Source organism: Argiope bruennichi, chromosome 5, assembly GCF_947563725.1.
Source record: "Argiope bruennichi chromosome 5, qqArgBrue1.1, whole genome shotgun sequence".
In the NCBI taxonomy this organism is placed as follows: domain Eukaryota; kingdom Metazoa; phylum Arthropoda; class Arachnida; order Araneae; family Araneidae; genus Argiope; species Argiope bruennichi.
The window spans coordinates 98,307,503-98,334,115 of record NC_079155.1 but is presented as its reverse complement, the minus strand read 5'-3'; the positions used below and the strand labels follow the sequence as shown (position 1 = coordinate 98,334,115).

Here is a 26,613-nt window from a genome sequence, read left to right as displayed (position 1 = left end):
AATCGTATATCTGGAAGGCTTCTTAATATTAACAACAAGTTAGAAAGAGGCGTTTTTAGAAAAGCCATAGATATATTTATTGGCCATAATACTTATGTATTATCTATCTTATACGCTTTCAGATATTAAAACTATTGACGCAAATAATCAGTAATTAATTAAATATAGGAAATTTTAAACTAAAATTTCTTTTCTATACATTACATAATTATCAGGAGCAAATGAAATATATAACTGTTTGAATTCAATACTTAATCCGAAGTTTTTCCAAATGTCTCCTTTCTACAAAGCTCGGATTCGGGCGTTTTCGGAACCATAGCTGGTATTTGGCCGTGAAAGGTAATTCGCGATCAGCCGTTCGTATGGAAACGACTATTACTTTGTTTTCACGCATGAAAAATTACCCTGTGTCTTGAGGATTGTGATTATCACTCTAGCAAAGTTCATAGAATTATTCTTTTAAGCAGAAAATGCCGAACAGCATTGTTACGATATCTTCCTGACATTGGCCGACATTCAGAGCATCGAACATCGTGGGAATATCGTTCAATACTATGTGCTAATAGGTACTGTACGATATCTCCACGATGTTTATCGATATTTTAAATGTCGGTCAATATCGTGAAATATCGTAACAATGCTGTGACGTACCTTCGTGCTAACAGGGACAGAGTGACGATTTTACTGAATTCCAATATCTTACAATTTCTGAAGAATATCATGAAAGAAAGTTCCAACGATATTTGCCTTTGCATATAGTGTATAATATTGTGAAGAGTAGCCTAGTATGGAAATAAAAAATAACCGACATTTCTCTCAATTTCTCTTTATTATATACTAACAAACTGAATTTCAATACTAATATTAGTATGAAGATTATAAATTATATAGATATAGGCGCCACTAAGCAATAGCAGATTCCATGCAGCACATTCAGTAAAAAGAAGGAAAGTTAACAGAATTTTTTCCAACTAAGCCAGTTTGGTTAGATGACTAACACTTGATGCACAAAACATTGAATCTACTTATAACTTTTACACATACCAGTAAAAATTCTTTAAAACGTTTATAGTAGTATATACTCATGACATCCACATTTAAAATTTGTATGAATAGGGAAGGAAAATATATATAAACAATCAATATAATACTTTAATACATTACACAGTACGAAAACGTTTATTCATCGATAATATCAAATTCCTTACTTGATGCACGATTAATCGATTTTTGACTTTGACATGTCATTGATATCGAGATTCCTATAAACCATTCGGATGTTCCTCAAGCTTTTGTACAGATTGTCGCACGCAAGATCCACGTCTTGCAAGAAAAAAAAGGTGAGAGTAGTTTTCGAATTCTTTTATCTTGTATGAAGTTAGGTGAAGATGGGGTTTCAACATATCCTTCGGGGATCTGAATGACTACTTGTTGAATTGCTCTTTTTGAATAGTGGGTGTTGTGGCGCGCTGGTATCGTTTCGTCGATTTGATACGGTAGTTCTATGGCTGCTTCCCAGAAAAGAGTTGTTGCTGAAAAAAGATAAAAATTATCGGTATTCATTTCAGGTAAGCACATTATGCGCACGATGATAACCTTCCAAAATTAATGCAAATATTTGTAAGAGAAATTTCTTAGTAACTGTGAGACTTACAGCTAACCATATTTGACTCAAAAATAGTTCGTAAGGGCTTAAAAGTACATTTAAAAAAAAATTAATTTAGGGTGATAATAGAAATGAAGAAGAATCATTGCGTGAGCTATCTATTGGCATTAAATTATTTTAATCATATAATTCTCGTGTGCAACAACCCTATTAGTGAACGTCAAGGTATTCTACGGTATTCGGAATATCGAATAGCATCGTGAAGTTATTCTACTATATCTTCTGCTAATAAGGAATGAAAAATGCTTGTTCAATTTTTAAGCAATTATTTTTCGGAATTTCAATGACTTTTTTTATTAAGTAGTTCTTTACAGATTAGTCTTTTGCCATAATTAACTACCTTTGAAGTTATAATCTCTTAATTTAAGCAAGAAGTAAAGGAAAAAATAATAGCAGTGGAACTTACATTTCTATGGCTTTATTAAAAGTAAGAAAGATAAAAGATTTTTTCCCTAATGCTATTTAAATTCCAATTCAATAGTGAAGAGTGTGTAAGTTGAAACTAAACATAATCAATCTATACTTATATAAAGCTCAATGTGTGTGTGTTGGTGCTCTATAGGCCAGACCGTTTGATCTACAGCTACCAAATTTGGTAAATGTATACCTTGAAGGTCGGGAATGTGCACCTGAGGTCCCTTTTTTTAATTTTTAATTATTAATTAAAAACTAACTTTCCCGCCAAAAAAAATCTTTTCATTTTCCCCACCGCCAAATGAGTAAAGCTTCAGTTTTCTTTCCCAACTGTAATGACGCTAGGGTTAACATTTTTCGGCCGATTATTTCAAACGATTCTGTTTATTTTCTTAATGTTTTGTGCATTTAAAATTAAACATTGTTAATTAATCGATCTGGTCATGATGCATCTGAGAAAATTTTGTTGACAAATTCTTGAAATATTACATAAATTAAGAAAGATATTCTTTAGTTCCCATAAAGTTTAAACGCTCAGTGACTGTTTTCAGTAATCATATTATTAAAAAATACTTTGTTTCAGTAAAAAATATTATTATATTAATTGCAGATTAATCCTTTCCACTTTAATTTAAGGTATAAACTCTACGGGAGCTAACAGAAAATTAGAGACATATTTCGTTATGACTGAAGACGTTTATAATATTATGAGTGAATTATATGACTATCAAAATTTTAAGTTTTAAAATATTTTGATAAAGAACCTATTAAAGTAGGAATTGCATAAAATATTTAATTATTAAAATTTTAATGAACATTAAGATTGGCGAACCGGCTGGTCGCCAAAGGCGGCTTGTAGTTAATAAAGATTAATCAGTTTCAAATGAAATGAGAAAAAATAAGGTAACTATCACATGTTCAGTTAAGAGTATAATACAGGAGTTTTGAAATTGCATGGTCTAACTTCAAAAGAATATTAGAATCTGAAACTAGTTAGTTTGCTGAAATGCTCTATATTCAATCTAAAATTAACTTATACAGGGTAGTTATAATTAAAGTTCCACTTTGAAATGGTCATAAAAGGAAAACTACTGGACCAAATGTTATTAAACTTGGCAATAGTTTAAAAGAGGCCAATTTCTTTTCCGCCAAAAAAATGTTCAAACACTCACCATCAGGGGTGAAACGGCACTGTATGCAATATTGTTAAACAAAATAGGACATGAAGACATTTGTTTAAAATGTGTTTAATTGTTTTTGAAGCGTGTACAAAGCATGTTCAACGTGGTTTTCTCTATTTTCTGAAAGCAAGTTAAATCGCATCACTGCATTCTCAACAGTAGCTCTTAGCATATTAGGAGGAATTTTACGCATATGTCGGTGTATCGCATCTTTCAGTTCCGCTAAATTGTTTAGATTATCAACATAAACAGTACTTTTGAGATAACACACATTGAACTTGCTTTGTAAAACGTTTCAGTAACAATTTTATTTATTTTACACATTTTAAACCAGTGTCTTCATGTCCTATTTTGCTTAACAATATTGATAAAACACCATTTCACTTTTAGTAATAAGTTTTTGAATGTTTTTTGCAGAAAAGAAATTCCCATTACCTCCTTTAAATTATCACCAAGCTTGATAACATATGGTCCAGTAATTTTCCTTTTATGACCATTTCAAAGTGGAACTTTAATTATAACCACCCTGTATATTAAATAAGGTGTTGATGAATTAAACATTTTTATGATTGCATTTGTATTTTTCATTAAAAATTGCCTTATAGACATGTTTTTTAAAAATATTTTATTATTACGTTTGATATTTTCTTGTTCTTATTGAAATCTGTCTAATTCGGTCTGTACCGTTCTGTCATGAAAGCGAATCATAAGAGCAACTATGATAAGTATTTCCCCATTCAAATTATATAGGATTCTCACATCCACTTTCCTCAGCCCAATTGCCTAATCGAAAATTTGCCACTGGTGTGCATCATTAATAAGCTCTATATGCTAACTTACTGGTGAGGTTGACTACCATACGCTCACGTTGTTTTCAACTAGGAGTAGTAACTGGTCTCAGTGTGCTCTTGGCTTTGGGAAATTATAAAATGAATAATTTACCATTCCGGTTCCTATCTGCTGCAAGATGCCTGAAGCCTGTTGGTTGGCCCCTGGCATCTGAGCCGCATTCCTCTGCAGGTCCGTAGCGCAAACAGCGGCAGCGGAGTAGCGGCGAGCTCCAGGACGAGTAGGAGTGAAAAACTCAATGTTGAAGTTAGGGGTGACCTGTAAGAAATTAAAGAAAAGCATGTGAATCAAAATTGATTCCTGATACATTTTTGAAAGTTCAGTTAAATTTGTTTTTTATGGCACGAAAGCCCTCATTGGCTGAACTTTGATCAATAAAAAAAAAAAAAAAAAAGGAAGAATACAAATGCATAAGTCTATAAATATTAACTAACAACATGCCCATAATTAACCCTCTACAGAGTTAGAGGGTTAACTTATTTAATTTCGGAAAACTTATTTAATTAACCCTCTACAGAGTTAGAGGGTTAATTAAATAAGTTTTCCGAATTAATCAGTTTAAACAACATAAGTTTAAGGAGTATAATCGTTTCTTTTATCACTTAATTTGAAAAGGAATCTTCGCATTATTATGATCATGAAGAAATAAATTGTTTCAGATCTGTTGTGGTAACTTTTTAGCATATACTATAAAAACACTATTTGTTTCAATAAAAAGGATAGTTGTACAAAGAACTTCGTACATAAGATTTTTTGGACCAGAATTTAGGAAGAATATATTGAAATACTTACAACCCTGGGTGTCCAGCTATTAAAACGATTGTCTTGACCACCAGAGTGTCTCCTAATGGGAAGCATTCCAGCACTGGATCCACGTTTGAGATTCCCATCCGGACTAGCCGGAGCCACGAGTATTCGTGGAGGCTGGATAGTATTGTCCGAGTGACGACGCCCAGGTAAATTGCCTTGGACAGTCAGCAAGTTCGAGTCCGGCGAAGAAGAGGCTGTAAATGAAGATAAAAGAATAAAAAAAAGAGGCAAATAATTTCTTTTCATAGAATAAAAAGAGAAACGATCCTTTTTTTCTCTGATCCTAGATATTTTAATGTTGAAAGTTCATTTAATTATATTTTGCACCATATTTTGAATAATGTGAGGACTGTTTTATGATGCATTAAGCAATTTTGAGATGTGGTCATATTTCGAATATGATACTGGCCTGGTCTGGTCTGGTCTGTGATCTGCTCCACGACAACCCGCTAATCCGAAAGGGTATCCCCCAAAGGGGGCATCTCGAAATGAGGATGAAATGCTTCGGGCATGGTGGTTGGATCTCGTCACCCTGGAGGGTACACGAAAAGGTGGGGGGTCTGGCTTTTCCCATTGATGATGGGACGTACTTCCTTATAGAGAAGGGTTGTACCGTGGCCGGTGATGGCCCTTTGGACTCAACCACAGTTCCCGCCAGTGTTGCTGTTGCAGCGGTCCAGTCATTCAGTATTTATTATCCGTGTACCTTCGCACGCATCGGAGAGTCAGTGATATGACTACCCAAAAGGATGTAAGACTTTGAAGGTCGCAGGGCAGAGAACCATTATTTATTTGTTGAAATGCTTACAATCATCAGCAGAACATGGGCGGTAATTTAGGGTATACACTACAGTTCACTTGATTAAAATAAAATATTTAACAAATCGATTCTGGATTCAAGAGCCTGAATTGAAAATTAGATAGAGAAAGAAGTAACACAAATAAACATAAAAATAATATCTTAATGTACAAAGGATGGAAGATATAGTATACTATATAGTATATATCAAACAGTGTACAAATACCAATGAAGATGACACTAGAATCAGTACATTCTCTACAAACATAAGAAGAACATTTGAGGATTTAATGAACTGCATTTCCACATACTCTACAGGTTGCGAAGGCCAAGTCTTGGCTTCGAGACCGAAAGTTCACAAATTCAAAATCTAACTCCATTAAAGAAATGTCATTTAAACAGTTTTTTCCCCCGCGTTAAATCAATTGGCATCAAATATTTGACCGCTGATCGGGCGCAGAAGCTTGAACAGATGAAGCTAGCTCAAGTTTGTTTTACTCATTTTAAACCACAATTCAACAATTTTTATTGCGAAATAGTTCTTGTATTGCTTTTAAATAGGTTGTTAACTAAATTCAACTCCATCTACATATAAAGCTATTTTTAAAAAAATTCTAAACGAGTTTCAAACAGGAACCCTCGTATCCTTAACATCAGTCTTCTTCAGACACTATAAAAAAATATATTTTATGGCTTCAAAGTTTAGAATAAGAATGGCATCTAAAGTTAATTTTTATATAAATGAAAAATTAACGTCATATTTTGCATTGGAATCTATGCATTCAATATATTATATTTTCAATTATTTATATTATACTGTAATGTATTATCATAAATTTTAGTTTATCATATACACAAACTGGATTCATAATTTTCAAATTTAGGTTAGCACTTTTTTTTTACAATTATTAATAATTTGGATTCGTGGAAAAAAACATACTCAGATAAGTTATTCACATTATATTGATTAAAACTGTAAACTAGTAAAAGAAATTTATATGATACCATTTACGAAAAATTTATGAACCATTTATATAAAATGCTAATATGTAAAATTCAAATGTAAATGACATATTTATATAAAATGTTATTGTAAAATATTCCGCTGAAGGCAATTATAAATGGCACATCATATGAAACATTTGGTAGAATAAAATTTAATTTGTGTACGATTTATTTTCGACCTAATGCAGTTATATTAAAAAAAGAAAAATTCTCTCTACATTGATCTTAATTAGCTGAAGATTATTTTTATTGCATTAAAAAGTACAGCATTTAAATTAAGGTTGAAAAAGAAATAAAATATTAGCATATGTTTTTTTTGTTAATTATAAAAATTACTAAGATATTTATTTAATTTTATAAAAAAACGGAAGTATTAATTTCTATTTTAATCACATTTTATGATCCTCAAACTTAAAAAAAAATTGAGATTTATATAAGCTTGAAAAAACATCGGCACTTTAAAAAAAATTATATGGATTAAAAAATTGTTGTTCAGAAATATGATTCATAAACGAAAGATGCTTCGTTTGTTAATAAACCAAACAACCAAATTTAGTACAAAAAGAAAATAATTTACCGTATTTTCTTTAATTTCCGTCATCGGATGAAACAAGTCACGTGGAAAGAAATTTAGCTTTTTTCGTTTCATATAAAAGCAAAATTTTAAAAAATTAAATTAAAAACCATTTTTTCATAGATAATTTAAATTAAAAGCATGTACAAGAAAAGGTACTTTATTTATTTATTTTGTTCAAAATTATTATTATTTATGAAGTAAAAAATAACCCATGATAAAAATGAAGAAAAATGTGGCATTTTATTGCTGTTTGTCAAATTCGAACACCTTTCGCTTTTTATTGGAAATAGTTTACCAATATGTGCAAAAATTTGCAGGATCTAGAATAATTATTGAAGCTTGCAAATTGAGATTATAAAAAAATCATTTTATTTGAAAAATTAATATTTTTATTTCTACGAACAGTTTTTGTAAAATGGAACAACATGCATAGGTATAATAACAGACTGGTATTATCAGTGACTTAAAAAATTATTGATACGATAAAACAATTTTTCCTTCAAAAGAAATTAACTTGGAATTTTTTTTGAAAATTGGAATTTTTTTTTAATAATTAATTGCAAATATGTTGTGTTATATAATATAGAAAACCCCCCACTATAATAAGACTTTACAATATTGAAAATAAGTAACACATTAGCTAACTCTTAAATTATAACCAGAATTTACAAATTACTCCATTGCTATTTTTAAATTAAATTCACGAAGATTAAATGCATAAAAAAGCTTTAAATAATTCTGAAAAATTTCATTAAAATTAGAGTTTCACTCCATTTTTATGTTATGAAATTATCACTTATAACTAAGTAGCACCAGCAAATAAGTTTAGTATTTTGATTCCTTTTATTAAACAATTCTTTTTCATAAAACCGAAGATGAAATTTTATTTACCAGTTATAAATGTAGTTAAAGAAACTATTTGCAATTGTTAATATAGTAAATAACCATATTGTAATATGAAATCAGTTTTTGAAATTAAAGATACCTATTAGATAATTATAAAATCACATGTTATCATGACACAAAACTTCTTAAAATTGATATATTAAAAATTTTAAATTAAATTTTTTCCGCCATCGAACTTGCACCATTCTTTTAAAAGATACTCAAACAGACATGACAAGAATTGCATTTCACTTCGAAACTAGAATTTAACTTAAATTATCTATACTACGATATATGGAGTGTTTTAAACTTCAAAGGGAAACTACAATAAATAAAAAATGTGTTGCATAATATAAATATGCTATGATTAGATTGCATAAGGAGACAAATCCATAATACTTGCAATTAAAAAAGCAGAAATTCATATCTAATTACATATAAATATGTTAAAGTTTTTGACTATTTCATAATATCTTAGCCATATAATATTATTTCAATATGTAAATGGAAATATTAATAAAATCCCCCCCCCTCAAAAAAAATGTCTTGAAATGTATTTTAATTGTATATTGCTTCTAATCAAAATTTGCTAAGTAATACATTTATTGAAAAAATATTATTCATTTACATTACCATTAAAAAAATTTTCCTTGAAAATATTTTTCATAATTTGTTCTAGGTGCGAAAGATATTAATATTCTCGCCTTTTCCCCATGCAGTTCTCTCTTGGTAATATTTATTTCCTTGTAATGGAATCTTCTCTATACATAGTGTTCGGATTCAATTCAAAACTAATTACCACAATCGAATTGAAATAAACAGTAATCCACTAGCACAAAACGAAGAATTGCTGGAAGAATTTTTCAGCGTAAGAATAATGCTGAAAAAATATTAGCATTGCCACCTAACTAGCATTGAAATCCGAACATAATGGATCAGCATGAATATAAAATAAAAATGGCACACTTCAGCTCATTGACCTTTTCTATAACCCAGCCTAAAAAATGTAAATAGAATGGGAATTGTATGATCCTATTATTAATTTTTATTCTTATTTAGCTTTATTAAGCTTTAGATAAATAAGTCAATTTACACATTAATAAAATCTGATTGATTCTCTGGATGCCAAAATAGAATTTGCTTTTGGTTATAACACAGTTAAAGAGGGGCTGGGGAGGGGGGTTAAAGCAAATTATATTTTAATTCCGTCGAGCATTACAGATTTCGCTGCATAAATATATTACAGATGTTTTAAGCAATCAACATACTTTTAGCAAATTATTTTTTTCTGCCAAATCTTTCTATTATTTCCATTAATTCTATCAAAAAGTTTAGCCAATTGCAGTCGTATTAAGTTTACATAAGACGCATGATCGGAATTATAGATCCTCACTATTCTTATTTTCTTCTTTTTTATTATTACCTGGAAAATATTAATCGTATTATAGGTGGCTTTATTGGAACTACATCATTGTCAGATTCAATTATATTAAGATCTTCAAAAGAATATAGCTTCTTATATCAAAGTTAATATTCAAAGAATCAAAAGCAAATTCGTTATTTCTATTTTCAATTTCATGGTCCACTTCTTTCGGTAATTTTCTTTTTATCTTTAAGAATATTATTTTTAAAATACATTAAAAAGCGAACATGCGTAATTACAATTAGATGCACTTTGTAAAGCATGATTTCGAATTCTAAAGTATCTCTGAAGTTCATCGACTTAATATCAGATCAATATGTTTTTTGCGATGCTGTTTGAGATCGGACATACGACTGCAATTGTTAAAAATTTTTGGACGCTGAAAGTAAACATACATCCACAAAGCGTTAATTTTAATAAGATGACTCAACTGAATTCACAGTGACGGTAGCTGAGAGCAGGCACACGACTGTTTCAGTTAATCCTTTCTAAGGTCGTGGGAAGTATGCTTCCCACCAAATTTATCAATCTTTTTATGAAATTATGTAGGTTGGCATAAGTTCTGACAAATTTTTTTAGAAAGACAGAAACTTAGATGCTTCAGTTCTTTATCTCACACAAAATGATGTGTCTTGATTTGTCACTTAATTATTAATTAACTAATCAAATAAAATTTATCTAATAAGCTAAATGAATCCATTTTCTTATTCTAATTTTAAGCCTAAAATTATTTTAACATGATATGACTAGAAAAAAATGGCCCTTTAAAGGTTTAAGTAATCTTTGGGGGCTGAAAGTACATATACATCCACAAAGGGTTAATTTTAATGAGATGTCACAATTGAATTTTTATTTAAGTTATAAATCAGCTCTCCAATATTCTAACAAATAAAATGTTCGGCTGTTTTTTTTCTGAGTACCAAGTAAAATTCTATCCAAGATGAAAAATATTTTAGATTCCATAAATCACTTTGATTACTAATAACGTATTCTAAAGAATTTAAAGCTACTTTTTAGATGCTAAAACTTTTCTGTTTTAATAATTTGCATTTGAGAAAACGAATCTAAGCACAAGGAAGGAGAAATATATAAGCGTGCCATTATTTTCTCAAAGATTGCACCAAGTTTTGGGGGGCAATAACTTGTTGACGCAACACTTCACGAGAAATAATTACTTTAATATTAACAGAGAGATTTTCCGAGTTTCACGTCAATCTGCGAACCGGTCATTAACTTCCATGATTAGTTCGGTGGGCGCCTCATACGAATAAGTTTCGGAGGAAAATTTAAATAACTTCCAGCTTCCTAGAAGCACATTCAACATTAAAGTGAGTGGGAATTCGCAAATCTAAAGCTTATTTCTCTGCATTCTGGAAATAAACATTTTTGATTTGTCATTGAAATATGTTGCACCGGCACTTAGTTAAAATATTTTACTATTTAATTCAAAGTTAAACTTAATCATTTTGGTTCAGTATAATAAATTAAGCTAACGCCTGACAGCTCAGAGGATTTTTTTTTAAAATACATATATAAAGCTTTATATATAAAGAGGGATAAGGAGTTCATTTGCATATGAAGATTATTTTAAACAAGAAATGTTATGCAGAATTACGCTAGGTTTAGAATATAAAGGCAATAATGGCATTTGTACAATATTGTTTTTAACTACCCGCTTTTGGCGACTTATTTCACCAGGGATATAGGTAATGTCTACTTTCAATTAAATCTTTTATACATAAATTGGCGTTCATGATTTTATCAACAAATGAGATATTGTCCTTATATTACCATAGTGATGAATTTTTTTTTGTTGGTTTGTCAAAAACATCATTTTAAGAAAATGTCTGTTTTTTGCTTTTTAATTTATAAATAAATGCGTATGAAAGTAATAAAAAAGTGGAAGCTTGATATAGTTATATAACATCACGTATTAAAGGATAATTTTCAGATAAACCTTATAATTTTGGACAATGGTCATATGAGGAGGACAACATCCGAGCCGGTACCATTCTCTAAATTTCCACAATAAAATAAATCTATAGTGGGAATAGAATTATAATTTATAGCTGGGATATAATGGAATCCAAATATCTCAAGACTCTTTCTTACCATACTTGTTTTATGCATTGAAGACAGTTTTAAAATAAATTAGAGAGTAAAAAGGTGAAATCTCTGGTATCATGAAGCTTTAATCAAAATCAACCGATTAGTTTAGTTATATTTAAGTCCGGTTTTAAAGCAATACTAGGGCTATTTTGGGATGGACCTCGTAATTTTGAACCGCGGTCAGATGACGAGGACGACACCTGAGCTGGCACCCCCCTCTCTACACCACGTCACACCAACGGGAGGACGTTTGGCCAGGACGTTTAATGGGCACACAGACCCGCTTACACGACGGTTCTTCGGTGTGATCGAGTCTCGAACCTGAAACCCTTCGGTTTCGAAGCCGAGACCTTACCACCAGGCCACGCGGCCCATCAACAAAATAGTAGTAGCTCTTACAAACATACCTATCATTGTTCTTCCTTTGCCTGATACCTTTCACTTAGAGCCAAGCAGTAATGAATATTCAAGAGAGTTATCATATTATATCAATCTCGAATGTTAGAAACCGTTGCACGTAATGAACAATGACTCAACATGGATCAGAAAAAGGCTTATGACACAATAACATCCAGTATAAGAAACCTTGGATTGCAAACTATTTCTCCTGGCGGCAAAAGCAAAACATTTTTGATTAATTTGCTACTTGCCAAAGTAAGATCTGATGGAAATATTGCTCTTGCTGTTGCTCTGGGATCGCAGCCACACTATTAGTAAGAGGAAGAACAATACATGCCATCTTTAGACTTCCCTTAAAAGTTTGCAATAATGATATTAGTGTATGTAATATTTCAAACAAAGCAGCACCGCTAAATTATTAAAAAAGTGTTCATTTATTGTTTGGGATTAGACAACAATGTCACATGAAACATCGGTCGAAGCATTGGACAGGACGATGCGTGATATCAGGTGTGCTAACTCGCCTACGAGTGGCTGCACAGTTTTATTTTCTGGAGATTCTCGCTAAATCTTACGTGTTGTAACTAGAAGAACAAAAGTTAACGAAGTAAATGTTTCTCTCAATAGTTCCTGCATTTGGTGAGAAATGACAACATTATCACTTAAAACCAATATGGAGTTCTTTTATCTTCAGAAGATAATGAATGCCCTGTTTGCAGATTTATTGCTTAAAGTTGGGAATGGGGAAATGTTGATGATGACTTCTTCTTGCGTACAGCCGACCACCCCGTCACCACTGAACGTAGCAGTATCGACAGGATTTGTTGTGTCCGACTGCTATAATGTTGACTGATGGGAAAATCCACATTACTGATGATTTCTGTGTTTTGTTAGAAGTCTTCAGGAATTAATTGTTAAGGTTTATATAGATGATATACATGCCGATATGAATCAGCTTCGCAATAAGTGGCTTGCCTGGTTTAAGGAAAGGACAATTTTATCACATACAAATGACCCTGTTCGGAAAGTCAACAACTTGGTACTATCTTTACTCGATACCCTAGACCATGTTTATTATTCAATGGGCACAGTTCTGGATAGCGAAGAAGCTGTTCGTTTTCCAATTGAATTTTTAAATTCTCTTAATACATCTGGTCTTCCTTCACACAAACTAATTTTAAAAGTTGGTGCTCCTATTATACTATTACTTAGTTTAAACCCTCCGAAACTGTGTAATGGCACTCGATTACAAATGAAAAGTGAAAAATTCTTTATTGAGGCAGTACTTTTAACTGGCTCTGCTGCTGGAGAATCAGTTTTAATACCAAAGATCCCTCTCATTCCAACAAATTTACCGTTTTTCCTTTAAAAGTGTTCAGTTCCCAGTTAGGCTGTCTTTTGCTACGGCAATAAATAAAGCCCAAGACAAACGTTTCACACTACTGGAATTGACTTAAGCTGAGAAATTTTTTCTCATGGACAACTTTACGTGGCACTTTCTAGAGTTGCATCCAAACAAATTCTATTTGCCTCGGTACTAGAAGGAAAACAGCCAATATATTTTACAAAGAAATATTATGAAGCAAGCCAAATTTTATTTTCATATCAGATTATACAGAGTTGATAAACAAGTGTGGAAATGTAGGTACAATGACTTAATTGAATTTTTTTTTTAAATTTTAAAACAGCTTTTCTATTTTATATTTTTAGTGAATGTTTTGTCTATGAACATATCATATTTTGACCTTTTAAACAATTTAAATATTTCTGTGTGTGTGCTATAAAAATTGTTTTATAGTTATTTTTGATGATTTCTATATATATTTTTATGTTTGTTTGATGTTGCGTGACATGCCCTTGTTTATTGATAATTTAAGGAATTTATTGCATTAATAATCATAAGAATTGTTGAATATTAATAAAATCTTAATTTTATGTATAAGTTACATATATATGTATAAAAAAAATGAGGAGGGCAATTATTGAGCTAAAGAAATTTTTTCTCTTGAACAAGTATAAGGAAGAAGCTGAAATTTGAACCATGTAGAGAGATTCTACCACGTTTCCCCATTTATTTCGAATAATGATAATGAATGAATTTACTTTGACAGTTTTGTAGCTTTCACCTAGCAATTCAAGATTCATTACAAGATCATGAATATCGGAAAACTCATCCAGTTTCAGCGTTACTCGTGATTCTGGAAACCAATAGACTACAATAGAAAAATAAATATTATTTTCGGAGTGGAATTCAAATGAAAACTTTGTTAGGTAAAAGATAAATTATTTTGTCGAGAGTATTTATTAACTGAATTCAATACTGATAAGCCCTTTGAACTAACAATGCAAATGATATGAAAATGTTCTACTCAATAATTCATTGAAATGAGTATTTTCTCGACAGCAAGCTTAATCGCTGATTACATAATATATTTCATATAAATTTAGAAAACTAATTCGAATTTCAAAAATTAGTTTTCTTTCAATTGTTAAATGCCAAGTTTCGAAAAATTAATGATATTATATTGAATAATGTTACTGGAATCATTTCTATGTTCACCAATAAAAGTATTTTATTCTGTATTATTCTAGAATGAAATTAATGACAGAAGTTTTCTCTTTTTGAATCAAAGGGTCCTGCTTCTGAGACCACAACTCGAAAGTATATTTCCTAAAACCATCGTTATGCATTTTAAATCTGTCATCGCTATACTTTATTTTTTTATGCGTTTTGAAATAACACAAATGCTATTTGAGCTGTGGTCAGATGATAAGGGTAGTAATTTGTCCTGCATTCTTCATTCCAAACTTCTGCCTTTTAATAATAGAGAAACGTATCAACCACATTGCCAGATTTGACGCCAACCAAGATTTATCGATTTTTAAAATTATAGATAAGGTGTCATTTTCAATGCTTTTTTAAATCAATTTAATCATTTGAATTCAAAAGGTTCAAGCATTATTTTAGGAAAGTCATCAATTTCATGTTGCTTGATTTTGGCAATTAAAAAAAACTATGTTATAAGAAGTCGCAGATAAATTATTCAAAATTTCTTTATAAAATTATATATTTTTATTTTTTGTACAAAAGGTTCATTGTATTCAGTGAATAATTATACATGTCACTTTTTGTGAGTATGAAAGGCTAATAAATATTTAATTCTTATATCAAATTTATCTTCATTTGTATTCTGATAAGTTGAGCCCCTAGTGTCATTTCTCCCCAATCTTGCTTTTCTGACAAATTATCTTTTCGGCGCAAACGAGATTCTTCTATCCCAAACAAAATGTTTTTCTTAAATTATTTAATCTTTCATTGTATATTTGTCTTTATTTTTCGTTAGAACGAAGAAAAAGATTTCCGCTAATTAATTAAAATATAAACAAATTATTTTTTGAAAAGTTTTTTTTTCAGCATTAATGTTTTACCTGATAACTTGCGTAATATAACATACTTTTTAATTAATTTTTCTTTATTTTGATAAAAGGGAGTATTAGGTAACTTTTTTTGTCCTAAATTATTAGGAAAGTTTGAAAAAATAAGTAATAAAAGGTTTTCAGGATATCATATCTTATGTGCATGAAAAATTAGCTTTACATTTTAATTAAAAATAACAGAATTTGAGTTTAATAACCATAATCTTGCTTCGAATTATTTTGCAGTATTTCATTACTTTTTAAAAATAAATGAAAAAATGAAAAATGAAGATCCATTAGATCCATTATTTCTATTTATGCTATATGAAGAATTACATATTTAAACAGCATGACTTATAAAAAAATTATTTTAAATTAAAATTTAAAATATATATTTTTCAATTTCAAATAAATTAATATTCATTTTTATATTAATTTTTCCCCCTTTATGCCAGAAATAATATTGTAATTTGATCTTTCTAAGAAAGGGGGGAAAACTGTATAAATGTGCAAAAATATCTACAGTTAATATTATAAGGTAAAATAACATTTTTATTTCTTATCCAAGGAAAAAAAAACACCTCTCTCAAGAATTATGTTTTTGCTTCCAAGTCGCGTATAATTTTACTATTAAAAGCCACGAAAGAAATCTGAGTTAATGCATTTTACCAGAAGCAGTAAAAAAATAATTTTGTTAAACAAATTTATGCAAGGCATAGAACGTTTTATACTTTTTTAAGGTAATGAAAAATATGAAAAAACCGCATTTCGTTGAGATATTTTTATAACATAATGAAGTGTTTCCCGTCTGTCTCCAAAATTAATCCTTTTTAAACTAATGTAATTTATCTTCAGAATTTGCCAAGTACATACAAAACAAATTTAAACTTTTTAAAAGTAGAATTATATATTATGTATGGTAAAGATATTAAAATTTGCTAATTAGAGTATTATGACTAATATTAAAACCATGAGGTGAAAGAATTTGATATGTTTGAACAGTATGATTGTTAGTAAAATAATGCTCTGCCATTTTTATAAAAATTAAAAATACGTACATAATCTACTCAATTATTTTTAGATATAAATTTTGTTTGTGAAAAATTCTTTATCTGATGAGAATTAAGATAATTTCCTAAGTTAGTAAATAATTGTAAAAAATAATGTCTCAGTTTTTCCAAACATGTTTGTTGGGTATGATACCATACTGCAATTATTTAGAAATGTTCAAAAATAAGGATAAACGACGCAAAAAGATTATTAAATTTGTTAGTAATATTGATGATTTTTAGTAAATCAAAAGTCTATAGAATCTTATCTTACTTATCTTATTATTTCATCATTTTTCATCTCGACATCATGATGGAACTATGTCGGAGTTTATGAAATTCCAACAGAATCAGAATGTTAGTTCTCTTTTAATATATGCTTTTGCCAGAAAGGCTGTGAAAATTTAAGATATATGTCGAAGCACAATATGCAAAAATATAATCAGTAAAATGCATTTGATAAACAACAGAGGAAACAGAAATGCATGCTCGGTGACAGAACAGGTGAACCTTGCTTACCATTTTGATTGAGAAAATTATGAATCTTTGACTGCAAAAATGGCTGCTGAGGTCATAAAAGCAATTTTTAGTAAAATAATTCATAACCCTATTAGTACAAGATATTGTACGATATCTCCCCAATGTTGGCGATTATGCTGAATGAATTGTCAAAAAAAAATGATAAAACACAATATTGTTGAACCTTTTGTGCTAATAGGAAAGGAACGAGGGAAGTATGGCATCTATGAATTAAATGCCATTTCAAAAGTACTTTAATTTTAAGTGCTCAAGTGCTTCTCTCATGTTCAAAAGTCATAAAACCTAGTTTAAATGCTAAAAATTTTTATTAAATCGGATGACTAACTTTGCTCCAAGAATGAAACACAGTTGAGCTTTAATCATACCATGATATTCTACCATTAATCACGGTCATTATCTGGAAGGCCATGTCATTGACAGTTACTATATGATTATTATGAATTTCAAGATATACCCTGTGGTGAATTTTTTTCTCTGCTAGTAATGTTATTTATCAAACTGGCAAAACCTCTGCCCATATAGTTCACTTCATTCAGAACTAGTATTCTGAGCACAAGAGAAATAACTTTTATAACCATCAGAAAATATTGATCTTTTATGATCAGATCTGGAGCAAAATGTTCGGGGAAGCTAATCAATCTTCATTATCATTGATGGAACCTGCCGTCGTTTGACTGAATTAGTGACTCAAAAATTTATCAAGAAAAGTTTATAGAAATCTATTTATCCCTTATTTGAAGATTACAAGCGATTCTGAACACCATAGGTTGTTCAGCGCCATGTTCATTAAGGTTATATGCTTTGCTATTTTTCATCAATCAAGAAATATTTCGGATTATTGACCAGAAAAGTCTCACTTTGATTCTGGATAGTTAAAGATTTCCTTTATATATTCCACTTATAAAAATTTATTTATTCGTATAAAGCAATATTTTGAAGTAATATCGAATTTGATCTCTTCTGATTTAAAGTATATCTTCCTCTAAGCGATAGTTTTGGTTTGCTTGAAAAACAATGAATTTTGTGTTAATCTATTAATTTCTTAAATTATTGCAGTATGGCTCTGGCAAATAGCAAGCCAAAATATATAGGCTAACATATTTTAAACCCTTCACCAACAATGACGTTGCGCATCGAAATATAGCATTTTTTTATATTCAGATCAGTAATCAAGTGTGTAGTAGCAATTAATTTAAGAGACAAAAGTCAATTTGACTCGTATTTCAAGACTCTTGAAACGAAATGAAATAACATTAAATGTTTTAAATATGATATGCCATATAAGATTATAAACTTATAGGTCAATGATTTAAAAATGATAAAGTCGGACCGGTGACGTTATATATCAAGATCTTTAAGAACCATATTGTAATCGCGTCTTTGCAGTATGAAACTTTTCTACCAAAACCTACAAAATTACAGAGACCAAAATAAAATAGGCCACTTAGACATTTCGATAGTTAGAAGTTAATGAAAATTTTTTAAAAGGAAAATTCTTAGCGTGTTTATTTATTTTGGTAAAAATCTTCATTTCTGTATCAACATAAATTATGTTACACATTTGCTTTGACAGTTATATTTAGGGATTGCAATACCGGTATACCGGGATACCGAATACCGGTATTTTGAGCCATTTGTAAAATTTTGTAATACCGGTATTCACAAGTTTAAATACCGGTTTTTCGGTATTTACTAGAAATTTTTAAAATTTATCCACTATATGTTCAGGTATCACGAACATAGCAAAATAGTATGCGTTTTTGTTTTTATGTCTCCATAACGGGCGAAATTAATTAGCTAATTAACGGCTTAATTAATTGCTTAAATCTAAATTAGCGAAACATGGATTATCCCTGAAAGAAAATATTGTATCCTTAACGACTGATGGAGCAACAATTATGAAAAAAGTTGGAAAGTTGATTGGTGCAAATCAGCAGTTGTGCTATGCACATGGAATTCCATTAGGAGTAATAGATGTATTATACCAAAAAAATAAAAAACAGAAGAATACAAATACTGTGGATATAGAAATTTCGGATTCCGACTTTGAAGAGAGTGAGAGTTATATTGACAATGAAGATAATAACAATGTAATTGTTGAAGAAGATATTGCTAATGAGGATGAAATATTAACCTATCAAGAATTACTTCCTATAATTTATAAAGTTCGAAAAATTGTTAAGATATTTAAACGTTCCCCTATAAAAAGGATATTTTACTAAAATATATACTAACAGAAAATAAAACAGAATATATGTTAATATTAGATTCTAAAACACGTTAGAATAGTTTACTCCTAATGATGGAATGATTTTTGAAACTGAGAAATCCAATCCAAAAAGCAATAATCGACTTAAACCTGTAAATTAATTTTTCAGATAGTGAATTCGACTTAATATCCAGAACTAAATCAGCTCTACTTCCAATAAAACTGTCTATTGAGGCATTGTGTAGGAGAGATTCTAATTTATTAACAGCAAATGCAACAATAAATTTCATGTTGCAGTCACTGAAAGAACAGCACACATCACTATCTGAAGAATTATATATTACATTGAAAAATCGCACAGAAGAAAGGCATACCGAAATAGAAAATATCTTACGGTATTTACATAATTATAATGATTTTAAAAATGAAAATGAAAAAGAAGAAAAGAAAATAACCAATTCAAATCTGATTAAGTTTAGAGTAAATTTTCTTAAAATTCTTTACCCACAATCCTATCCACATTCAGAAGAATTCGGTTCAATTATCGAAGATTATGACGTCACTACTATCGATAGTGAAAAGGTATTGTCTTTTGAACAAAAATTAGAATTAGTAACGAATAAAGAAAATTTCAACGAACCAAAATACAATACAGAAATCAGCTATATCCAAAACCATCCGACGAGAAATCGATTTATTTGAAGATGAGGGATTTAGAGGTTAATACTTGGAAAAAGTATATTGCTCATTGCTAACAGTACCACCAACTAGCGTAGATGCCGAAAGAGCGTTTTCGACAGCTGGTAATTTTTACACAAAATTACTTTCCAGGCTTAATGACAGTACAATTGATGCATTATGTTTTTTAAGATCACATTTCAAAAAGTTGTAATAGTACCCCAGACTGAATAGTGATATTTACACTTTTTTGTGATTTAAATAAATAAGATGTTTCTTTACTTTTTTTGTGATTATATACTGTTATAATTTATAAGTTACAAATTATTTTTTGTGATATTTACACTCTCTAACAAAACTGGCAAATAAAACAAAGAAAAACCTGTGTTTTCTTTCTTTTTCTAAAATTTCTAATACCGGTATTAAAACCGGTATCCCGGTATTAAGATCTAAAAAATACCGAATACCGGTATTGAACTTCTGGTCCGGTATTGCAATCCCTAGTTATATTATTTTGATAAAATAATATAACTGTCAAACTGGTAAAAGTATATTGATTATCGTCAATAAACACTAAAACAGTTGATTAATATTTGACTTACAAATCTGAAATTTAACTAAATTTCTCAGAAATCAGGTGTTATCTGAAATATTTGATAGTTCCGTTAAGTTTTACTTTAGAATTTCTTATAAACATATTATTATTTTGTACTCTCAGTTTTCTCGCATTTTTGCTTGAATCTGAAGAGTTTTCTCTCACTTGGTCTTTCATTAGTAATATAAAATATTTCGCTTATAGCATATATTACAAAGTTAATGATGTAAAGCAATACGAGTTTAATGTTTGTTTGCAACGTAAAATGTAAATTGCGGAAATATTAACTAATGTAATCATTTTTAAAGTTGCAAATTAAACTTCCAGGAATATTTTACAGTGACCCTATTCATTACCAAGGGATTATTATAAAACTGCTTCCGCGAATTATTTTATACTTTCCTTACACTTTATGTAAATGTATACTTTTCTTTTAAATAACTATCTTTTAAAATGCTCCAAAAGCTTAACGTATATTTAACTAGAAGGAACTATTACCGGGAAAACGTGCTATAGAATAAAGTAACTTTCGTGTCCCTTTTATTAATGTAAGAAGCAAAGATTTACTAAGCTTTTAATTGTATAAGGGGTTTGCATAGCTAAAGATATGCAAATCTTACGAAAACGATTTTATAATTTTTATAAAAACTACTATAGATACGCAGAATGTGTTCAGATTTCTATTTTTCTACAAGAAGAAATACTAATATAAGCTACAATTTAAATTTTTAGCACAATATCAAATTATTATTGCATATTTTTACAATATTATTATATTTATAAGATATATTTTTCAGCAATACTAGTGCTGCCATCTAAAAATTATTCTACGACTTCCCATATTAATTCTTTTATTATTATTCAGTCCCAACTGCCATACAAATTCTATATTGCTTGATGTTATATGATCAGTTTGTTTTAAATGATGGAATGTAAAGAGATGACATTTTTGATGAAAACTCATTTTACATCCTATATTTCTTGTTTGAGCGGAAACCCTGCCGGTCCAGTATAGAATTGGGACTACTATTTAGAACATTTCAGTAGTGAAAGGGTTAATGTGCTCGCAGATTTTCATTATAGAATAATAAGCAAATTTTATGAGAAATAATATCATAAACTATTTTACGCCAAGGTTATTGTAGTTGAGGGTAAATATATGGTATTATATTATTATTGTTACTGGCAGATCCTTGATCAATAGATAAAGGTCAGAAACGAATAAATTACATATTAGCATTTTTATATCTATTCACTGCTTGAACATAATGGTATTTGTATACGTGTTATGGTCAATATGACTGTTCAGTGGTTATTACTAATAACTGATTAATCACAGTAACAATGATACATATTAAAGATTCATAACTATATATTTTAAGCACTTGAATTTAAACTTAATTTTAATATCCGACTCATATGAGTTTTTATTTCCTACACTTGTAGCCGTGCAAAATCCAAAATGTCTGCTCAGCTAAAGGAAAGGAAAATTCCCTTTGGAAGATATATAAGCACTGGATGCATTTCTACGTCTTTTACTGGTCGGAGTATATCACATATTTCTCGTGCTTTTAACAAAGATACCTGAATCTAAATTTAATTTCTCCTTAATAATTAAGAAAATAATTAAAGAGTTATTTTCCATTTCCAGTAATTGAATTTCATATATAGCATAGATATATTCTGGTAACATCTAGTAAATTTAATGTTTATACTTATTCCTTCCCTTACTTATTCATATATATCGGAGATGCATCGGATATACATGTTGACTCATCTAATTTTCGCACACAGCCTTCTAATCTAGAATTGGAGAGATAATTTATTAAGGCAATAGACAGACAATCACGTTTGAATGGGGTTAATTTCTTTCAGTCGTGAAGTCTTCCCATTTACAGGAAACAAGAATCAATCCAATAATTAAGAAAAGCAAGAAACAGTCTATGTTGATATTTTCTGTCCTTTAGCCATCACTGACATTAACCTGTTACTGCATGTCAGCATTGACTAACTGCAGCTATCGATTTCATTATCAATTATGCCAACAGTCGGCAAATGATTGCATTAAAGGAAGTGTAAAGTTCAGAAAGACAGTATAAAAGTATTGAAAATGTGGAATGAAAGGGATATGGATGAAAACAGCTTTTCTACATTTAGAACTTATAGAATTTTGGATTCTGAAAAAAATGTTAGTTTAACTCAGTAATAAATTTAATATTTTTAGGTTGCGAAATGAGAGGTAATATTTATATCTACTGACTATTTTAGATTTTGAGCTTTAGAATAATAAAGTTGTTTACGTTTTATGTTTATAAAAATAATGCATGTACTTTTTTTACTTTTGAATTTTACTAAAAGAATAGGATATCCAGTGGTTGATTTAGGCAGCTAGTTGTATCAGATATTAAAAAAGAATTTTTTCTAATTTTGAAACTAATCAATATAAGCTTCGCATTTCAACGCATTTAAAACTTATTTAACATGTACATAATTTATGTAAGTTTGTATTTATTTTAGAAGCTTTGTGAAAATTTATTTTTTCTGTTTAATAACTTTTTCCATGATATATATATGTAATGATATTTTAAACTCTTAATTTAAACCAAATTAATTTCCAAAGCTTTATCTTAATTTAGCCCATAGTAAAATATTCTCTTGTTTCCTGATCTCATTCCACTTAATAATTCAACTGAAGCTGTGTAAAAATTACTGCGCAATCAGTCTACGTATCAAGTGAAAATGATACTTTCAGTGCCCTTTTCAAAGGTCAACACGTGTATTGAATTGACTAGTGGACGGAAATCCCATGTTATATAAGACTAATGATCATTTGTTTCGCTCTTTTTCTTACTTCTGCTTTTGTTTCGCGCTATTGTGGATGTCCTTGTCCGCGTCTCTGCTTGTAAATAAAATTGCCTTCCCAGGATGGATATTAAAGGGAATTAAAAAATCCAAAGCGTCTTCTATTCCAAACCTGCCTTCTACTTTTCAGAAATATGTTTGCATATATATATTATTAATGATTTTCTTACATACAAATAAAGCATCTAAATATTATGTTAGATTATAAAGAAATAATTAAATTTAAACATAACACATGCAAAATTATTATCTTAAAAAAACCTATCCAATGGAATGTAACATAACCATTTAAAATAATAATATTGAAATATATTTATATATATAATAAAAATGTTTATTATAATTAATTAAATAAATCCTAGTTAAGTAACATATTATAATCTTAAGCTTATAGTAATTTTCAATCCGCCTACTTGCGACTTTCCTCACTTTGAAACGCGTAGGTAGTACAATCTGCTACTGAGAATACTCATATATTGTTTAACACCTTGACTGTTGTGGGGTCACCAGTGACCAGCGGGCCCATATAAATTACATTGTAAGAAACTCAGCACGTCAATCAATGTATTAAAATAAGATTACATAGCATATTCAGCCATTAATAAAGAATGAAGAGAAAATCACAAATGACGCGATAATTCGATGTATGGGTGAAATCTTTGAAAGAGAGATTTTATTTCCCCTCCCCTTTCCCGAAAAATTCAAATTTAATGAGCTAAGACTGAAGAAATTGAACAAAAATTAGTCTGGTCATCATTTTATTCCCTACTTATTCGGACTTTCTTTTAAAAATGAATATTCGCTTAAAGACAATTTTCAAAACTGCTATCAGACTACTAGACTCTTCCATTTTAAAAAAAAATTATTTACCAAATACAAAATTAATTTTCCTACCGTTCTGCTACATAATTGTTGTTGTTTCTTATGGCATTTGCCATGAACAAACCCTCTTTTACAAAGACAGCGATTTTAAGCCGATGGAGGAGCGTCTCTTGTTTTCTCAGTAGCGCCATCTAGGGCCAAGAGAACGATTATCTACATGCACGTCACAATCCTTTTTAGGGCGGACTTCATTCACGCATTTTATTCATTCATCCACAGATCGTAATTTAGACCTGAATCAGAGAACGATCACCCCTGATCCAGTACCCCAGTGGTATTACTCTCGACATAGATGACTTTGTGACCACGACAGATTTATACGCGCATCAGCCCCCAAGCACGTGGAGAATCTTCTGCCGGCGGGGTTTGAACTCGCAACCTAAAGCACGCGAATCCAACACTCTACCAACCAGGCTATCCCGGCCCTTTGATTAAAATTAATTTTATCAAGAACTATATTTTGACATCATATAACAAGCTACTCAATCCAATGAAAAAGTTCTTTTTATATCGATCATTTCTCGAAAAGGTACGTTCTTTTCGAGTAAAAAAACGATAAGACCATCACTTGATCCTTTTTTTTTAAAGCTGACATCTTTCTTTCACTATACTTCTTTTAACAAAAAATTCTAACTTTATCAGGGGTTTAATGGATTAGAAGACAGAGAAGTGCAACAGATTCTTACCAGAGCTAGTCCTTCTTACTACATCGTCCATGCTGACTGACGTCCTACGTGATTGCAGTCGGAGCAGTGGAGGACGATGAGGATAACCAGTAGTTTGTTCCATGGAGTACTGTACGGGAAGCCTGGAAAAGATAAATGGAATTATTATTGTTTCTTTTTATAACATACTTTAACCATTATTTTATCCAACTGAAATAAAAACAAAATAAATTATTAAAGAGCAAGTCGGTTTAAAGTTAAAGACAAGCTTTTTTCTTGCTACACTGATGCTGTGCAATAGAGAAAATTTATTCTCTTTGTACCAGCAGCTACAAAAGTTTTGCAATAAAATGATTATCATTTCATTCATCCAGTGGGAATAATCAATTTCTCCTATTTCCGGACAGGCAGTTATGTTCCCTTTTACAATTCTGTTATCTCATGAGTAGACTGACAAGCTAATAAAACAGGAGTGTCTTACACATTATTTTCTTCTGTATTCAGAAGAAATGGCATTGTTAATGAAAATATATCCAGTAGTTGTACCTTAAATAGTGCAACAAGATGAATGGAAAATGTTGCTTCATCCCACAAGAAAATATAAAAACGCTAGTAACAAACATAATCGATTCGTACACAAATACAGCACCTCAAACGCAAGCAACAAATTCGAATAATCGACATAACATGAATTACTGGAAATCAACATTCCCGAGGGAAAATTCACCTGGCTGACTCTAAAATGAATCTTCGATTGAATGAATGAAAAAAATTAAGAATTACTTGTTCTAATAGAGATAATACCAAAATTCTAGAATATTTGAGAACCTATATTTTTTCGCCATAATCACCAAATTCGTTGCCAAGTGGTGGCCAAGGCAGGGGATCAATGACTTGTCATCCATTCAGCATCTTAGAGATCCGTTAAACTTTCTTTCTTTCGCTTTGTGTTTACCTTCATTATTCTGGGAAGCTAATCTATTATGCGGTTTAAATCTTTCTAGAGGAATCAAAATATGATAAACAATGTGGTTTGAAAACTAAAACTAATTTTCTTTTGCCTGTTTTGTTGTGATTTTACGATTTTACATTCAGATAAATACAAATAGACTGAAAGAATTCGAGCTTTAATGGATTGGTTCCTCTATTTGTTACATTATCTACCAATTAGTATTTGAACACCCATGCAAATAAAGATATTTGTGGTTCTGATCTATGTCACAACTTCTATATTTAAATATCGTGTAGGAAACAGCATTAGTTGCAGGCAAAATGAAACCAAATTCAGAGCTGTCCGAGAAAAGCGTAATTGTCGAATCATAAAAATGGCCGGTTCTTAAGGGACATATCTAGCGAATTGCACATTCCAAAATTGACAGTGGCTTTTGTAATTAAGAAGTGAAAGGTGAGTGGTGATTGTCGAAATGTGTTTGGATCCGACGGACCCACGGAAAGAAATTCGGCTGTCCAAAGACATTCGGAAAAAAGGCACCAAAATGAGAGCACACATACTCCAGGAGTTCTAGCAATCATCCGAGACTGGTTTTTAGATAAATGCACATTTTTCTTGATTTCCATGGTCGTGCTGCCACCTATAAG

At 30.2% G+C, this 26,613-nt stretch overlaps 1 protein-coding gene across 2 annotated transcripts in view; it reads right to left on the bottom strand.

The window, feature by feature from the left end:
• Nucleotides 1-1,254: 1,254 nt before the first annotated feature.
• Nucleotides 1,255-26,613, bottom strand: part of LOC129969385 (SCY1-like protein 2) — a 488,897-nt gene continuing 463,538 nt past the window's right edge. For both annotated transcript variants that reach the window (XM_056083944.1, XM_056083946.1), the window contains exons 15-18: nucleotides 25,036-25,157; nucleotides 4,903-5,114; nucleotides 4,204-4,368; nucleotides 1,255-1,532 (exon numbers count right to left, since the gene is read on the bottom strand). In XM_056083944.1, the coding sequence (XP_055939919.1) occupies nucleotides 1,503-1,532; nucleotides 4,204-4,368; nucleotides 4,903-5,114; nucleotides 25,036-25,157 (529 nt within the window). In that variant the 3' untranslated portion in view covers nucleotides 1,255-1,502. The remainder of the gene's footprint in view (nucleotides 1,533-4,203; nucleotides 4,369-4,902; nucleotides 5,115-25,035; nucleotides 25,158-26,613) is intronic.